This window comes from Ascidiella aspersa, chromosome 5 (genome assembly GCF_963924565.1).
Source record: "Ascidiella aspersa chromosome 5, kaAscAspe10.2, whole genome shotgun sequence".
Taxonomy (NCBI): Eukaryota; Metazoa; Chordata; class Ascidiacea; order Phlebobranchia; family Ascidiidae; genus Ascidiella; species Ascidiella aspersa.
In genome coordinates this window covers 120,245-133,698 of record NC_139451.1, presented here as the reverse complement: position 1 = coordinate 133,698, position 13,454 = coordinate 120,245, and the positions used below count along the sequence as shown (strand labels likewise).

Here is a 13,454-nt window from a genome sequence, read left to right as displayed (position 1 = left end):
AACTGCTGCTCTTACTTCTTCAATGGTTGCTGTTGACAGCAAACAATTTGACGTTGTTTAAACGTTATATTCACATCAAAAAAAAGTTGTAGTCACGTTATTCTGGTTCGTTGTTTTAACGTAAATGTGTAGACAGCCAGAAACGTTAAAATAACGTTGTGGTAAACGTAACTGTTAACGTTCCATCAACGTCCTAATAACTTTTTTATATACGTCCTCGTAACGTTACCTAATGCCAGTCGAAACGTTTTTATGACATTCAAAACAAACGTTGTTTTTACGTAAACGTGTAGACAGCCAGAAACGTTAAACTAACGTTGTGGTAAACGTCCTTAATAGCTTTATTTAACTATGTCGCCATTACGTTAAATTGTTGCGCAAGAAACGTTTTTAATAACTTCCAAACAAACGTATTTTTTCCGTAAATCTGTAAACAACATTTTTAAGTTACATGAGAAGGATTTTTGCCTGCATAAACAGTCATCAACACGTTATTATGGTGACAATGTAAATTTAAGTAAAAACACTGCCTATGCGATAAAAACATAATAATTTACGTTCATTACTAAAAATGTCTGCAATATTACGCCATGGATAATATTCAATTAATCACAATACAGCGTAGTACTCAAGGTCTTTATTTATTAAAATTAGGAGCACACGATATGAAAAGTTGTACGCGGACAAACCAAAAAACATCAAATATATGGACGTTATTGCTCCTCACTCCTCAGAGTCAGAAGAAAGATATGGAAAAGTTCCACTTCCACTGCTGATAGAGGTGTTGCTGCTGTCACAAGTCTTGTTTTGTTTCTGTAACGATAAGAATTAACAACAATAATTTTTAATTCTTAATTGACAAATTCAATATGGTTGCTTAACAGGGCTGCGGAGTCGGCTAAAACTAACCCGAGTCTGACTCCAGCTGTAAGTTGGATATTTAGCAATCCGCTCATAGCGGTGTCATATGATTCAAAACCAACAATACATGGTTGGAAAATATTCAACCATATGCTATTACAACTTTTAACAGATTAATCAGTTTCTGAAATTGGTAATGCGCAAGAACAGGTCGCACTCTAGCAAAACAAACCGACTTTGTCGAGGCCCGAGGCCGACTCCACAGCACTGGTTGCTAAGATCATTTTTTGGACAAAACATGATAATACAATTAAATTGTACATTTTTGTACAATGTATAGATTTTGTCATTTTAAAACGTCAAAGTTTTTTTTCCATCAACTTACCGAAAAATTTGATCCACCCGGTTTGTTGGGCGCATGCTTCAGAAAATCTGAAACTTCGTCTTCTACAGCTTTAATTGTAGTCTCATGAGCTTTTATAACTGTGCCTACAATATATACATCAAGATTTTGTCCCCTGGATAACAATTATATTCAACAATTATTAATATGGCAGGCAACTCTGATAATACTACAACATGTATTTTTTTTTTTTAATTTGCGTTTCAAAACATTCTCTGTTTACCATCAGGGTGGTTAATGTTCACAGAAGTTTGAATATCACACAAAAGTAAATTAGCTGGTAGTATTTCTACTAACATTATCCGTAATACACCTTATGTACATACCCACAATAACTTTACACAATTTAGATTCCATGAATGGTTTCTTTCCTTTTCGGCCTTTATAGCTGAAGGTAGACCAAAGCTTGTAGGTACCAATGTGCTTCATAGCTCTACGTATTGTTTCACCCACGCCCTTTCCTCTGGTTGACCGCAAGTATTGCACCTGCATATAATGTTAGCATTCAAAAATACCTAGATACGGTAAAATATGTAAGCAGTGTAGCATAGCCCCCAACCCCCTTAAGAAAATGATGTGACTTGTGGTTTTTAAGCCTCTTCCACATCTACAATTGGAAATTAAAAAAAGAATACAGTTTGCTCATCAGTATCGGTTATTTACAAAAAAAAAATACACTGGCCCCTGAATAATCTAAATATTAATATGCTTATTGCGAAATAATGCACAGATTTGATAAATTGCTATTAAAACAGGCATTGTTATTTATGCAAATACAAATTAAATATTATAATATCAATAGGTAGTTGGTTCATGCAGTCTGAAAAAATTTTCTTTTTGGACACACTATACAGACAACAGCTAGGTGAAAATGGGTACACTACTGGATTAAACATGCTGTACATTGCATTGTCTTTATGGTGAAACAAGTACTTTAATGTAAACAAATTTTTTTTAGCAAAATAAACATTCTATGGTGAAAACAAAAAAACTTACCAAATATCTCCTAGTTGTCTTGTTTTTTAAATTTTCTTCCAATTCAGAAAATTCGATTTCATTGTCCAGTGGCACCATCTCAAAAAAATTTTTTTCCGCATCACTAGCGGAACTCTTAGTTTCCAGTAGTTTTAAAATTTTGTTTTGGTTGCCCAAAATCTTTCCTATTTGAACTAAAAACAATGAAAATATTTTTTTATCTTGGCAGAATTATTGTTTAAACAACTTGTTGCAAAAACAACAATAGTAAGAGCAAACATGAAAGGATTTAGAAGCAAAGTAAAAATATTTTTATATGCCGAAGCATTTACAAAATCCTATAAAAGTTCTGTTCTATAATAACACATATAACCTAATTGTTTTAAAAAACAACCTGTCATTGTAGATTCGATGAATTCTTGACTGCTTGTAGTACCTAAAAAAACAAATATATACAAAAATATCTTACAATTTTATTGATATTCATTAACAGGGCTGCAGAGTCGGACTCAGGACTCAAGGAGTCACCTTGTTTTGCTGGAGATGGACTAGGGAAGACCACGTAAAACTACCCGGGTCCCGAGTCCGACATGCACATACGCAGTACCAAATTTTAAAACTCAAATGGCGCCAACTGGAAATTGTAAAGGTGTAAAAGGCTCAAGTGCACTATTTGGCTCCTTAAATAACAACAAGGTCTAGATTTATAGTGCAACTAACTTAATTCACACTACTTAAAGAGTACCACTTACAAAACTTATACACAAATTACACTTTTTTTTTATTTCAACACATTTGATTTAACATATATATTTAAATCTGAAGAAATAAGGAAACTTCATTGCAAAGTAATATTTAAAGTAATGTTTAAGGTACTTTTACACAAGGCTTACATCAGTGATTCTCAACCTGTTTTGGCTTGCATCACCCCTACTAGTATTTTTAGCTTGGATTACTGTAACATCACAATAAACAAGATTGAAAAACCTTGTTGATTTGTTGCACTCTAATCGTATAAAAAATTGTAACCAGAAACTTAATAAAGCAAAAATGGGAATCCAAAGTAATTTGAAATGTCTCATGGCACGCTTGAGTGTTAGAAATTGCATCCCGGCTGAGAACCACTGGATACATCTTAGGGAATTTGAATGTATATTTTGAAGCTGTGGTTACCAACCTGGGTGTCGCAAGTGTTTTTTTGGGGGTCGCCATGCAGTATTTGATAAAAAAAAATTAATAAGAAATAAGCAATATGAACTAAAAGTTTCGCATTGTAGAAGAAAAAGCAACCATTACACTTTTCAATTAATAAATTAAGCATAGCTTCAGTCAAACAATGTGTAATAAAAATGAATGGACGCTCAAACTGTAACTTTAACTCATTGTGCAATGTGCACACTTAAATCTGGACATTTTACAATGTGAATTTTGCCATTTTTAAAAGGTGTTTTTTTATTGACTCTGGTTTATGTATTATACACTATAATTGGGGGTCGGGCAAGTTAACGAAGACTTAAAAGGGGCCACAAGAAGAAAAGGGTTGGAGAACCACTGTTTTAAAGGTTACACTGTTTGGCACATTTATTTAATATAAATACAAATAAATACCTTCATCAAATGATATATCTCCAAGGACTTTTTCAGTATGAACATCGTTCAATGAAGACCCTTTATCTCAAAAACAAAACATCACATAAAAAATACATATTAGTTGTTTACTTATTTTAAGATAAAATGGTATTCAAAATATTGGTTAAAATGTATATACGTTAATTTGATGAAAAGTACCCCATTGCTATAATATTATTTGTTAATAAACATCTCCTCCAGTCTGTCAAACAACCTAAACTCAACTTTTGATAATCTCCTAGTAAACAAACCGTAGCATTATACCTTCCTCATCTAAATATCTTCTTGGGCGCTTTTTTGGCCTTATATCTTCATGCAACTCACAACCCTCAATATTTGATGTTTCAAGAGCATTGTTACACTTCACTAAAGCATCACTATAGTCATCTGAAAGGCATTGTTTATCAGCTTTCCAAAATAAATAACTAGCTGTATGTTTGGTAATGCAATCTCACCTGAATAACCAAATACTCTCACATTATATATACTCCAATTGTCTTTGTCTGGTAATTGATTTTTTATTGCTTTTTGTTTTGGATGATTATGTGGCCAATAACATTTCTTTTTCTTCTGTAAAATATAAAATATATATACACTGTGCAAATAACTTTATACAAAATTATTAAAAAACCTAATGTACCCAACCATTAACAATAAACATACATTGAATTAGGTGTGTATACAGAAATCTAATAAAGAGGGTCTCGGATTTTCAACTAAGCAAGTTCTCCGTTCTATGGCTGATGCTAATGATTGCTTTGAAAAGCCATACAACGCTGTGGGACAGTGGGCATTAATTATTTCAAATAATTGCTCTGCAAGAAGTGGTACGCCTGGCAGTGAGCGTCCAAGTGAAACAAGATCAAAAAAATGAATACACCTTCTTCATAGCAAATTTTTTTGGAGTACAAATGAACTATTGTATTTGCTGAAGTGTCGAATAAACAATTGCCGATCAGCCAACCTGAAGAATAGAGAAAGGTGACAGAGAAAAAAGTCCAGTGTTTATGGTAGGCCCAGGAGGAAACAAGAGACGAAAGTCAACGTTTATCGATTTTGGCTTTGCATTAGCTTCATATGACTGAATTACATTAAAAAAATATTGTGCCTATACACCCCCTGGTTACGCCACTGCATTTAATCAAGTTTTACAAAGTGAGACTTTTCTGGTAATGCAAAAGTGTGACAAAGAGGTAAATATTATTTATTAACTGTGATAGGTATTAAAAGCAATTAAGAATTTCATCCAACAAAAAATATATTTACATCATCCGTTGTAAAAACCCATGAATTGCACACAACTTCTACCGTTTCTTCATCCAGAAATTCAACAATTGCAAAGGACATCTAAGTACAGTACAAGATAACTATTTATGGAAAAAAATAAAAATTCGAATAGTACATTCTCATCTTATAAATGCAAGAAAGCTTTAATAAGAAGTTTAAAATATTTCAAAAGAATACAGAAAAAACTGGCAAACTACTATACCAAAGCTGTTTCACATGGCAACCATGTGATCCATTTAATTCAGAAAAGCTTCTTTTCAATATATAAATGTAACTGTTTATTTACAAACTAATGTGTACCTTGCCTTGTATCCACTTTTGTTACTATGTAAAATATAAATGTATTACCTTTTAACAAAAATAAATCCTAAAAAAAGAGTCATTCTGTTAGTGATTTTAGCAAAAAGTGTCCCAAATGAATGATAAAACAATACATTATTTAAATCAGGGGTCGGCAACCTACGGCCCGCCAATGAAATCCATCCGGCCCGCCGTCTCTTAGACAAATCAGACACGGGTCTATTTCACATACTTTTTGATTAATTTAACTACATAATTGCAAAATTCATTATGCGTTTGGTTTTCTAACATTTTTTTATATTCGGCAATGTAATACTTGTAAAAATTTAAAAGAAATGTCTGTTTACCAAAAAAAATCGGACTCGCTATGATAGTCATACTTTTTTGTTGCCACGCATCCATGTCAATAAAAGTTTTTCCATGACACCTAAGCAAGTTTGATGCATGTAATCCAGAGGAAACTGTTGAATCATGTTCACTGGCAACTCCAGGAAAGGTGAAATCCCTATGTGGTGCTCTTTGTTAATCTGGTCCCGGAAAGATTGATCACTTCTCATTTTAAATTTTACACATACTTGGTATAGGTGATTCTTCCTAACCATAGACCCTTTTGTGTACAAAAATCACAACCATAATACCCATTAAATGATTTTGTTGATTTTACCATTGATCGGGCAGGGGCATCACATATAATGCTTTTAAGCTTGATATAAATTTTCTGACTTTTCCACATAAGAGATATAAATTTTCTGACTTTTCCACATAAGTTTATTTTGAAACAATGCTTTTATATCTTCTACAGTGTCTTTAAGAAAATCTAGATTAGCAGGTTTTGAACATCCATAAAATAGAGCAATAGGAAACACACATGATGGCTGTAAATTATTAATACTGCATAGAATAGGCCACAAACATTTATTTGAACTTTTAAAAAGTGGCAACCCATCAATATTCAACCATATATGTAGGATGTCTGGAAAGCGCTTATAAAATTTGGAAAATTCAGATAAATGATTAAATAGCTGAGTTTGCAAGGAAAAGTAAAAATACTCCATTGAGGACCTTTGTTCCAAATTAACAGTTTTTGGAGTTGCTAGTAGTGTATGACAACTGGATGGCAAGTAAGAAATAACGGCGCTCTTTCACTATTGTACGTGAAAAGTTATGCAAAAAAAAAAATAATAATACCGCATACCACAACGCATATTGTTTGGGTGCGGGTTAGCGTTTGGGTGAGGGTGGGTCAAGCAATATTATGTTTATTATTAATAATAACTTGACCCACCCTGAACCAAACGCTGACCCGCACCCTAACCAAAACAATATGCGTTGTGGTAAGCGGCATATGAAGAAAAAAAAATTTTTATTAATTTTTACGTACAACAGTGAAAGAGCGCCGAAATAACAACTTCTGGTTCACTGTCACTACTAGAAATAAATTTACGATAGTACTCTTTTTCTAACTTTTTGCGGTTCTTTTCTCTTCGTAATTTGATCCAACGACGCTTATATATCTTTCTATAATTATCCATGTAACTCGAAATTTATGTTTAAAATCCCCTGCATAGCAAAACCATCAGCGTACACCAAATAGTAATATTCAATTTTGGCGCTGGTCTCTAGAATCCTATACCACAGCGTTTAAACAATTATTAAATCCTTGCACAATTTCAGTTAGGGTGTGGTTGGGTCAAGTAAAACTACATTTATTATTTAATAAAATACCTGACCCACCCACACGTAAATAATGTGCGTTATTGTAGGATTCTAGACCAGCGCCTAGACGAGTCTGCACATTTCTTGGTTATACAGTTTACTTTTATAGCATTTAACGATATTAGTTCGAAATTTAATTAAAGCCCTAAAACGCACGCGCAACGCTGCAGTTGCACGCAAAAAAGCACGTTTTCTGAGCCTTCATTATCGCAAACTAAACTCGCATAAACTGGGAACGCCGATGCTAACATAAGGGGTCATACGAAACACAAATGTTCTTTCCGATTGTTTCAATGTTCGACAAGTATGATAGATCTTGAACGTCACAATATGGGTTAGGTTTGATGTAAAAACAAATTTTATGCGGTACTTTTTTATGTCCTTACACAATGTAGAATTTTACACTTATTCCAGCTTCTGTAGATGTTGTGTTTTATCGTTAATATTAACGTAACTCTATGTGCAATGTATAGTTTTGGAAATGGGATTCTAAGGTCTGGTTTAAAAAACTTGTTCGAAGAAAAAAACAAATCTGTTTTTTTAACTATTAGATAACTTTTTTACATTGTTTCATCAAACGTTTTTAAACGTTTTATATATTACGTTAGAATTTTACATTCGTATAACATTTACTCTATCCATTTTAAGCCTCAACTAAAAGACATTTTTCTTACAACGTTTCAGTCAAACGTTTAAAAAATGTTGTTTGTTAACATCAATATATGGTTTCGGTTTCACGCAACAAAAACGTTTTTTTTTTCAAGTTATATTTTTTTGTCTTAAAAACGTCTTGAAAACGTATGAATGTTAAGGTTATCATGAAAACGTTTATTGTACGACTTTTATAACATTATTTTGACGTTATATTTAATACGTTAAAATTTGACCTATTTAAAACATTTACTTCATTATTTTTCTAGCAATAACCAACAGACAACCTTCTTACAACGTTTCGAATGTCGTAACAACGTTGCGTGTTTGCTGGGAAAAAAATTAAAGTGTCTTAGTCTTCGATCTAAAGTCCTGAGACTCCAAGGATAGCATTAAAAATCTCTCACCATAAAATCTAACAACTCATTTCTGCTAAAATTTCACTTACATATTTATTAAGACTACTAGCCTTTAGGCTTTCATTAATCTTCCAGTTATTCAATATTAGTTTTTACCACACAAATTTAAAAAAACCTACAAACAAACAGTTTACAGCATTGAAAAGTATAAAAATTGGTCAAAAATTACCTTAACATTTTAGCTACACAAGAAAAAAAAGCAATATCATATAAACCCTAAATATTTACAAATAACTTTTATTTCAGGCAGTAAAGTGTTCCATTCATATTCCATTTCATTGTTATTTAGACCATTTATTATCAATATCAATAAATTTGCAAAATGTTTGTGATTTGACTGAAAGTTGTTAATGGCAGTTACTGAACGATTTCCAGCACAAAACATAAAATCTTTCCCAAATTCATCTACAAGGGTTTTTGAAGAAATTTCTGGGTCATATAAGACATATCCACTACCCTGAATGTCCAAAATCATTAGTTGAAAATCGGAGGTCACATATGAAAAGTGAGATAGGTTTTCAGCTTTTTTCATAATCGTTTCTTCACTACTTGAAATTACTTTGAAAATTTCCTACTTTGAAATTTCCATCATTATTAATATACTTTTTAAATTGGCCCTCAATATATGACTCAAGTGCAACACATTCTTGGGAATGCGTATCTTTGCCATAATATACGTCTGTAAACTCTAAACATTGTCCAAACTAATTTTCAATGTTTTTTCAACAGACAAGTTGTTTTAATTTTAAAGCTATATTTTTTGCCAAGAAACTCATTTGAACTATCTTTTTTGCATTGTCCTCCAAGCTTTGATCAAGGGTTAACAGTCTATCTTTCACTTCTTGATGGTACCTCTTCACTACCCATTTTGTATTTCCAAAAAATGTCTGATTGCTTGTTGCCCTGTATGCTTTTCTGAAAGCTCCTTCCCCAAAAGCTGACGGTCAATTATCACTTCCAATGGCTTGGGTATTGCAGCCCACGACATATTACTGTGAAATTGGAAAATATCCAAAACTGTTGGTTTTGCTGTTATCACCTTTCTAAGTTTTATTCTTTCTGCTAAAGTTATACTCTTTGTGACCTGGTTTTCCACTTCATTAACAACACTATTCATTGATGTACTGGGAGTGTCTACTTCAAATGATGAATGACCTGGAATGAATCTTATGTATATAAGCTTTGTTGATAGAAAAAAAAAATTATCAAACTACAGCTTAACAAAACATTCTAATTTGCTCCAAACCAAAACTGAATAGGTTAAACACTTAGTGTCCATGGTTGATTTAGTAAAAAATGATTTTATATTAGGCGAGTACTTTTTCGACATTTTATTGGTACAATAGATACACTGATTGCTGCACGGCAGTACATTTCGGTAATTTTTTTAACATTGAATGGTTTAAGGCAAAACATGGAATATTTAACTTGTGTTTTTCCTCACATAGGACTCCACATATGCTTGGAAGAAATTTGTGTTGTCTGTAAAAAGGAAAACGAAAAGCTTACAAAGTTATCAAAAAAAGGAAACTATACAACGAGGTTTTTGGAGGAAAACCCTTGAAGCGGCTTAGTTCTAATGCGTCTGCTAACAGACTCTCAGCTACATGTATAAATCAAAATAGAAGGTTTGTAAATGTTTTTTTGTATTTGGACAACTGAAAGCTTTCTTTTTTGTTGATCAATGTACCTATATATTTTTAATTATGCAATTAGAGAATGAAGCGAAACAATTGCTTCAAAATGAAGAAAACTTAATACGAATTGACTCAACTATGGCAACAGATTTTGATAACATTATTACTGCAGGTTAGATTTCAAGTTGACTTAATTTTCGAACACATTATTTGATTACTAAATATACAGTGCCAAAAATCACCCTGTTAAACTTTCAGAATCTGAAAATGGACAGGGGAAGTTTTACAAAATATTATGGAGGGAGCAAAAAAAATTGCTTTTATCGAAAAAAGGAGGAGAACGTTATCACCCAGAAATAATTAGGTCCAGCATGTTTCATACACATATACTCTTTTATTATAAACTATAGTTTTTTGTTTGAACATTTAAGAGTATTTATGTTCTATAGGTTTTGCTTAAGTCTTGCCAGTAAAAGTATGGCAACATATAAAGAATTGCGAGAGAGCAAAATACTTCGTCTTCCCAGCTCCCGCACATTAAATGATTACAGGTTAAAAATTGGGATTAAAATATCCCATTTTGTGCATGTTTATATTTATCATTATATTCTTAGAAATGTTTATAAAAGTAAAGCTGGCATTGTTGATGAAGTTTTGAAAGAAATTTATGAAAAAGGAGAAACAATGCAGGATCATGAACGATTTGTTACACTAACTCTTGATGAAATGAAAAGTAAGTATAGGTAGTTTTCAAAAATGGTATATGTAGGTTATTATTTTATGTTCTTAGTTGTTTATGTAAGTCTTTTTGTATATTTCAGTTAAATCAAAAGTTGTTTACAATGCTTCCATGGACAAAATGGTGGGGTTTGTTGACCTCGGTGAAGACAGAAGTGTAAAGCCAGTTGCTGCAACACATGTTCTTCAACTTTATGTGCGCTCTATTGTTTCTAACTTTCCCCCCCCCCCTTGATGTTTTTCGCTACTTGCCATTTGAAAGCTTACCAGCTAGCTTCAATAGTTTGGGAAGCTATAGCTGCTCTTCAAAAAATTAATTTTGCTGTAATTGTAATAATTGCAGATGGAATGAGTATAAATCGCACTTTGTTTTCTCTTTTAAACAACAGAAATCTTCCTATACCGTTTGTGTGCACCAACATATATAATCCTGATTGCCCTGTATTTCTTATTTCTGACCCACCCCATCTTTTAAAAACAACAAGAAACAACATTTCATCCAGTAGACAAAGTGATACCAAACTGCTTAAATATGGGGACCATTATATACTGTGGGATCACTTTCGTGAAGTACCAAACCTATACAAATCAGAGGATCTACGGTGCTGCAAATTATCAGATCAACACTTTTGCTTGCAAACTTTTTCAAAAATGAGAGTTAGTTATGCGGCACAATTAATATCCGGCACTGTAGCTTCTTTGATGAAGGCCAGGGGGGGAGATAGAATGTTTCGTAGTGCTTGGCTTGCAAGCCTCATGAACAAATGGTTTGATTGTATGAACACAAAATATCACTATAAGTATAATCAAAATCTTGCACCTTATAAATCTACAACTGACCAAAGATTGTCGTGGCTACTGGATACTTTCCTGCCAGAACTTGATGGGTGGAAAAATAGCTTAAAGGGAGAAAGCTTTGCTTTTTGGAAATCTTCGCCAAATGGGTGGAAGTAGTGAATGCCCAGACATCAACACATATTCTTATTTACAAAATCTAATATCATTAAAAAAAGAATAACGCCAGTTATTGGAAGCAATGTTGATATGGAAAAGGAACAGCCTAAAAAGCAAAAATAATTATTTGTGTTTCAAGTCCTAGTTTTTATGTGTTTCTTTAGATTTGATTTTTTTTTTTTTTTTTTTTTATTTAAAAAATGCTATTTATTTTTTCACATTATTTATTTTAACGCACATACACAAAATATATTTCATGGATTGCTGTACATATTAAAAGTTAATTAAAAACTTTCTTCTTCTTGCAAGTCTTCTTTATCTGTGCAATTTACTTCTGCTAAAGAGTTTTATCTTTAAACCTGCCTCTATGTGATTCTTAATTCTTGTAAAGCTTCCATATGTTTCCAGACAAATGCTTGTGGTTATTATTTCTGAAAACTAAAAAAGAGTTTAAATTAGTAAGTTGTACATATGCTTGTGGAAATGTGTTTGTCATAATTAATATGACTTTTTAAGGCCCCTGGTTGTGTGGCTTCTATGTTAAGGTAAACTTTTGTTCTGTGTTCGCCGTTGTGTTTATTTGTAATTACCCATATACATGCCTAAAAAACGTATAATACAAACAATCTTGGTGATCTGGATCTTGCCATAGTATAGTTTACACCAGTGGTCGATAAACTTTTTTGTCTCAGCCAAAAATACTGTTAGACCCACCATATAAAATGATAAAAGGGTTGGATTTAGGATTTTTTTGCTTAAACAATTTAATTTGAGTTTATTAGTCACTTGGCACAAAATATAATAGTATGCAGAAGTCTTATAATAGTATGCATAAGTCTTATAATAGTAGGCCTATGCATAAGTCTTATAATAGTATGCATAAGTCTTATAATAGTATGCATAAGTCTTTTTTGAAAAATAAATCATATCAGCCAGCCTTACATAGCAATCAATCATAGTACCATACCGTACAGCCTTTCCTGTATGACATGGTTTGAACATTTGTATAAATGCTACACGTTTATTTGCAACCATTTTTAATTTATGTAACAATTGTAATACTGTTTTATTAAATATTTGCGTATAAAAAGTTATAAAAAAATGCAAACATGTTGTGCGCAAATCACAATAAACTAGAATAAAGCATATATCAACTCACTTTAAAGCGGCTCTTCACAACTTGGTATTTGTAGCACATTCCTTCAGATTTTCTCTTTCATAAAACATTTGAATAAACTTGATCATTTATAAAACCGACGGCGCAGGTCTAGAATCCTACCACAACGCACATAATTTGGGTTAGGTTGCGGGTTAACGTTTGGTTTAGGGTGGGTTAAGTATTATTAATATTAAACAATAAATTTAATAATACATGACCCACCCACACCCAAACGCTAACTCTCACCCTAACCCAAATACTGTGCGTGAATTTAATTTTTGAAAGAATTCTAGACCTACGCCAAACCTACCATAAACCGTAAATTGTTGTTTATGTTACGGCGCTTGTTTATAACGTTGAAAAACGCCCCACGGCCATGGTAGGGGATTTTCATCAAATTGCCTTTCTGTGTTTTTCCTGTACACAACTACAACAGATTTGTGTAAAGCGGGAAAGTAGGTGTGTGAATCAGACCGTGACGGGGAACAAGTAACTTTTTGCGCTTCCAATGGAAACAAATAGGGATCACTGAACCATGACGGCGAAGTTTCCTTTCATCTCTTTATATGTCGTTAGTTATAGCGATATGGACGCCATCTTGTTTCCCAAATGACAATAGACGCTTATGGCAGAAAAGCAGAAAATCGCAATTTATTAACGATTTTGCCGAATAAAAAACATTTGGATGAATGGCAATAATTAATACTAGTCAAACTAAACATTTT

At 32.6% G+C, this 13,454-nt stretch overlaps 2 protein-coding genes across 2 annotated transcripts; one reads left to right on the top strand and one right to left on the bottom strand.

The window, feature by feature from the left end:
- Positions 1–634: 634 nt before the first annotated feature.
- Positions 635–2,338, bottom strand: LOC146141374 (uncharacterized). The gene is made up of 4 exons (XM_083390038.1): positions 2,261–2,338; positions 1,591–1,750; positions 1,247–1,350; positions 635–813 (listed from the first exon to the last, which is right to left on the bottom strand). Exons 1-4 carry the CDS (start codon positions 2,336–2,338, stop codon positions 724–726), a joined length of 432 nt encoding a protein of 143 aa, XP_083246164.1. The 3' UTR covers positions 635–723.
- Positions 2,339–10,016: 7,678 nt separating this feature from the next.
- On the top strand, positions 10,017–10,851 carry LOC146141373 (uncharacterized). Its single transcript, XM_083390037.1, has 5 exons — positions 10,017–10,050; positions 10,137–10,242; positions 10,328–10,429; positions 10,493–10,611; positions 10,700–10,851. Exons 1-5 carry the CDS (start codon positions 10,017–10,019, stop codon positions 10,849–10,851), a joined length of 513 nt encoding a protein of 170 aa, XP_083246163.1.
- Positions 10,852–13,454: the final 2,603 nt, after the last annotated feature.

Bases quoted from the DNA above. Each gene is read 5' to 3' on its own strand.
- LOC146141374 (XM_083390038.1), bottom strand. From the start codon at position 2,338: ATGGTGCCACTGGACAATGAAATCGAATTTTCTGAATTGGAAGAAAAT. The intron at 1,751-2,260 runs GTAAGTTTTTTT...CATTATATGCAG, and splicing joins AGACAACTAGGAGATATTTG to GTGCAATACTTGCGGTCAAC. The intron at 814-1,246 runs GTAAGTTGATGG...TTATCGTTACAG, and splicing joins CGGGTGGATCAAATTTTTCG to AAACAAAACAAGACTTGTGA.
- LOC146141373 (XM_083390037.1), top strand. From the start codon at position 10,017: ATGGCAACAGATTTTGATAACATTATTACTGCAG. The intron at 10,051-10,136 runs GTTAGATTTCAA...TTAAACTTTCAG, and splicing joins TGATAACATTATTACTGCAG to AATCTGAAAATGGACAGGGG. The intron at 10,243-10,327 runs GTCCAGCATGTT...TATGTTCTATAG, and splicing joins TATCACCCAGAAATAATTAG to GTTTTGCTTAAGTCTTGCCA.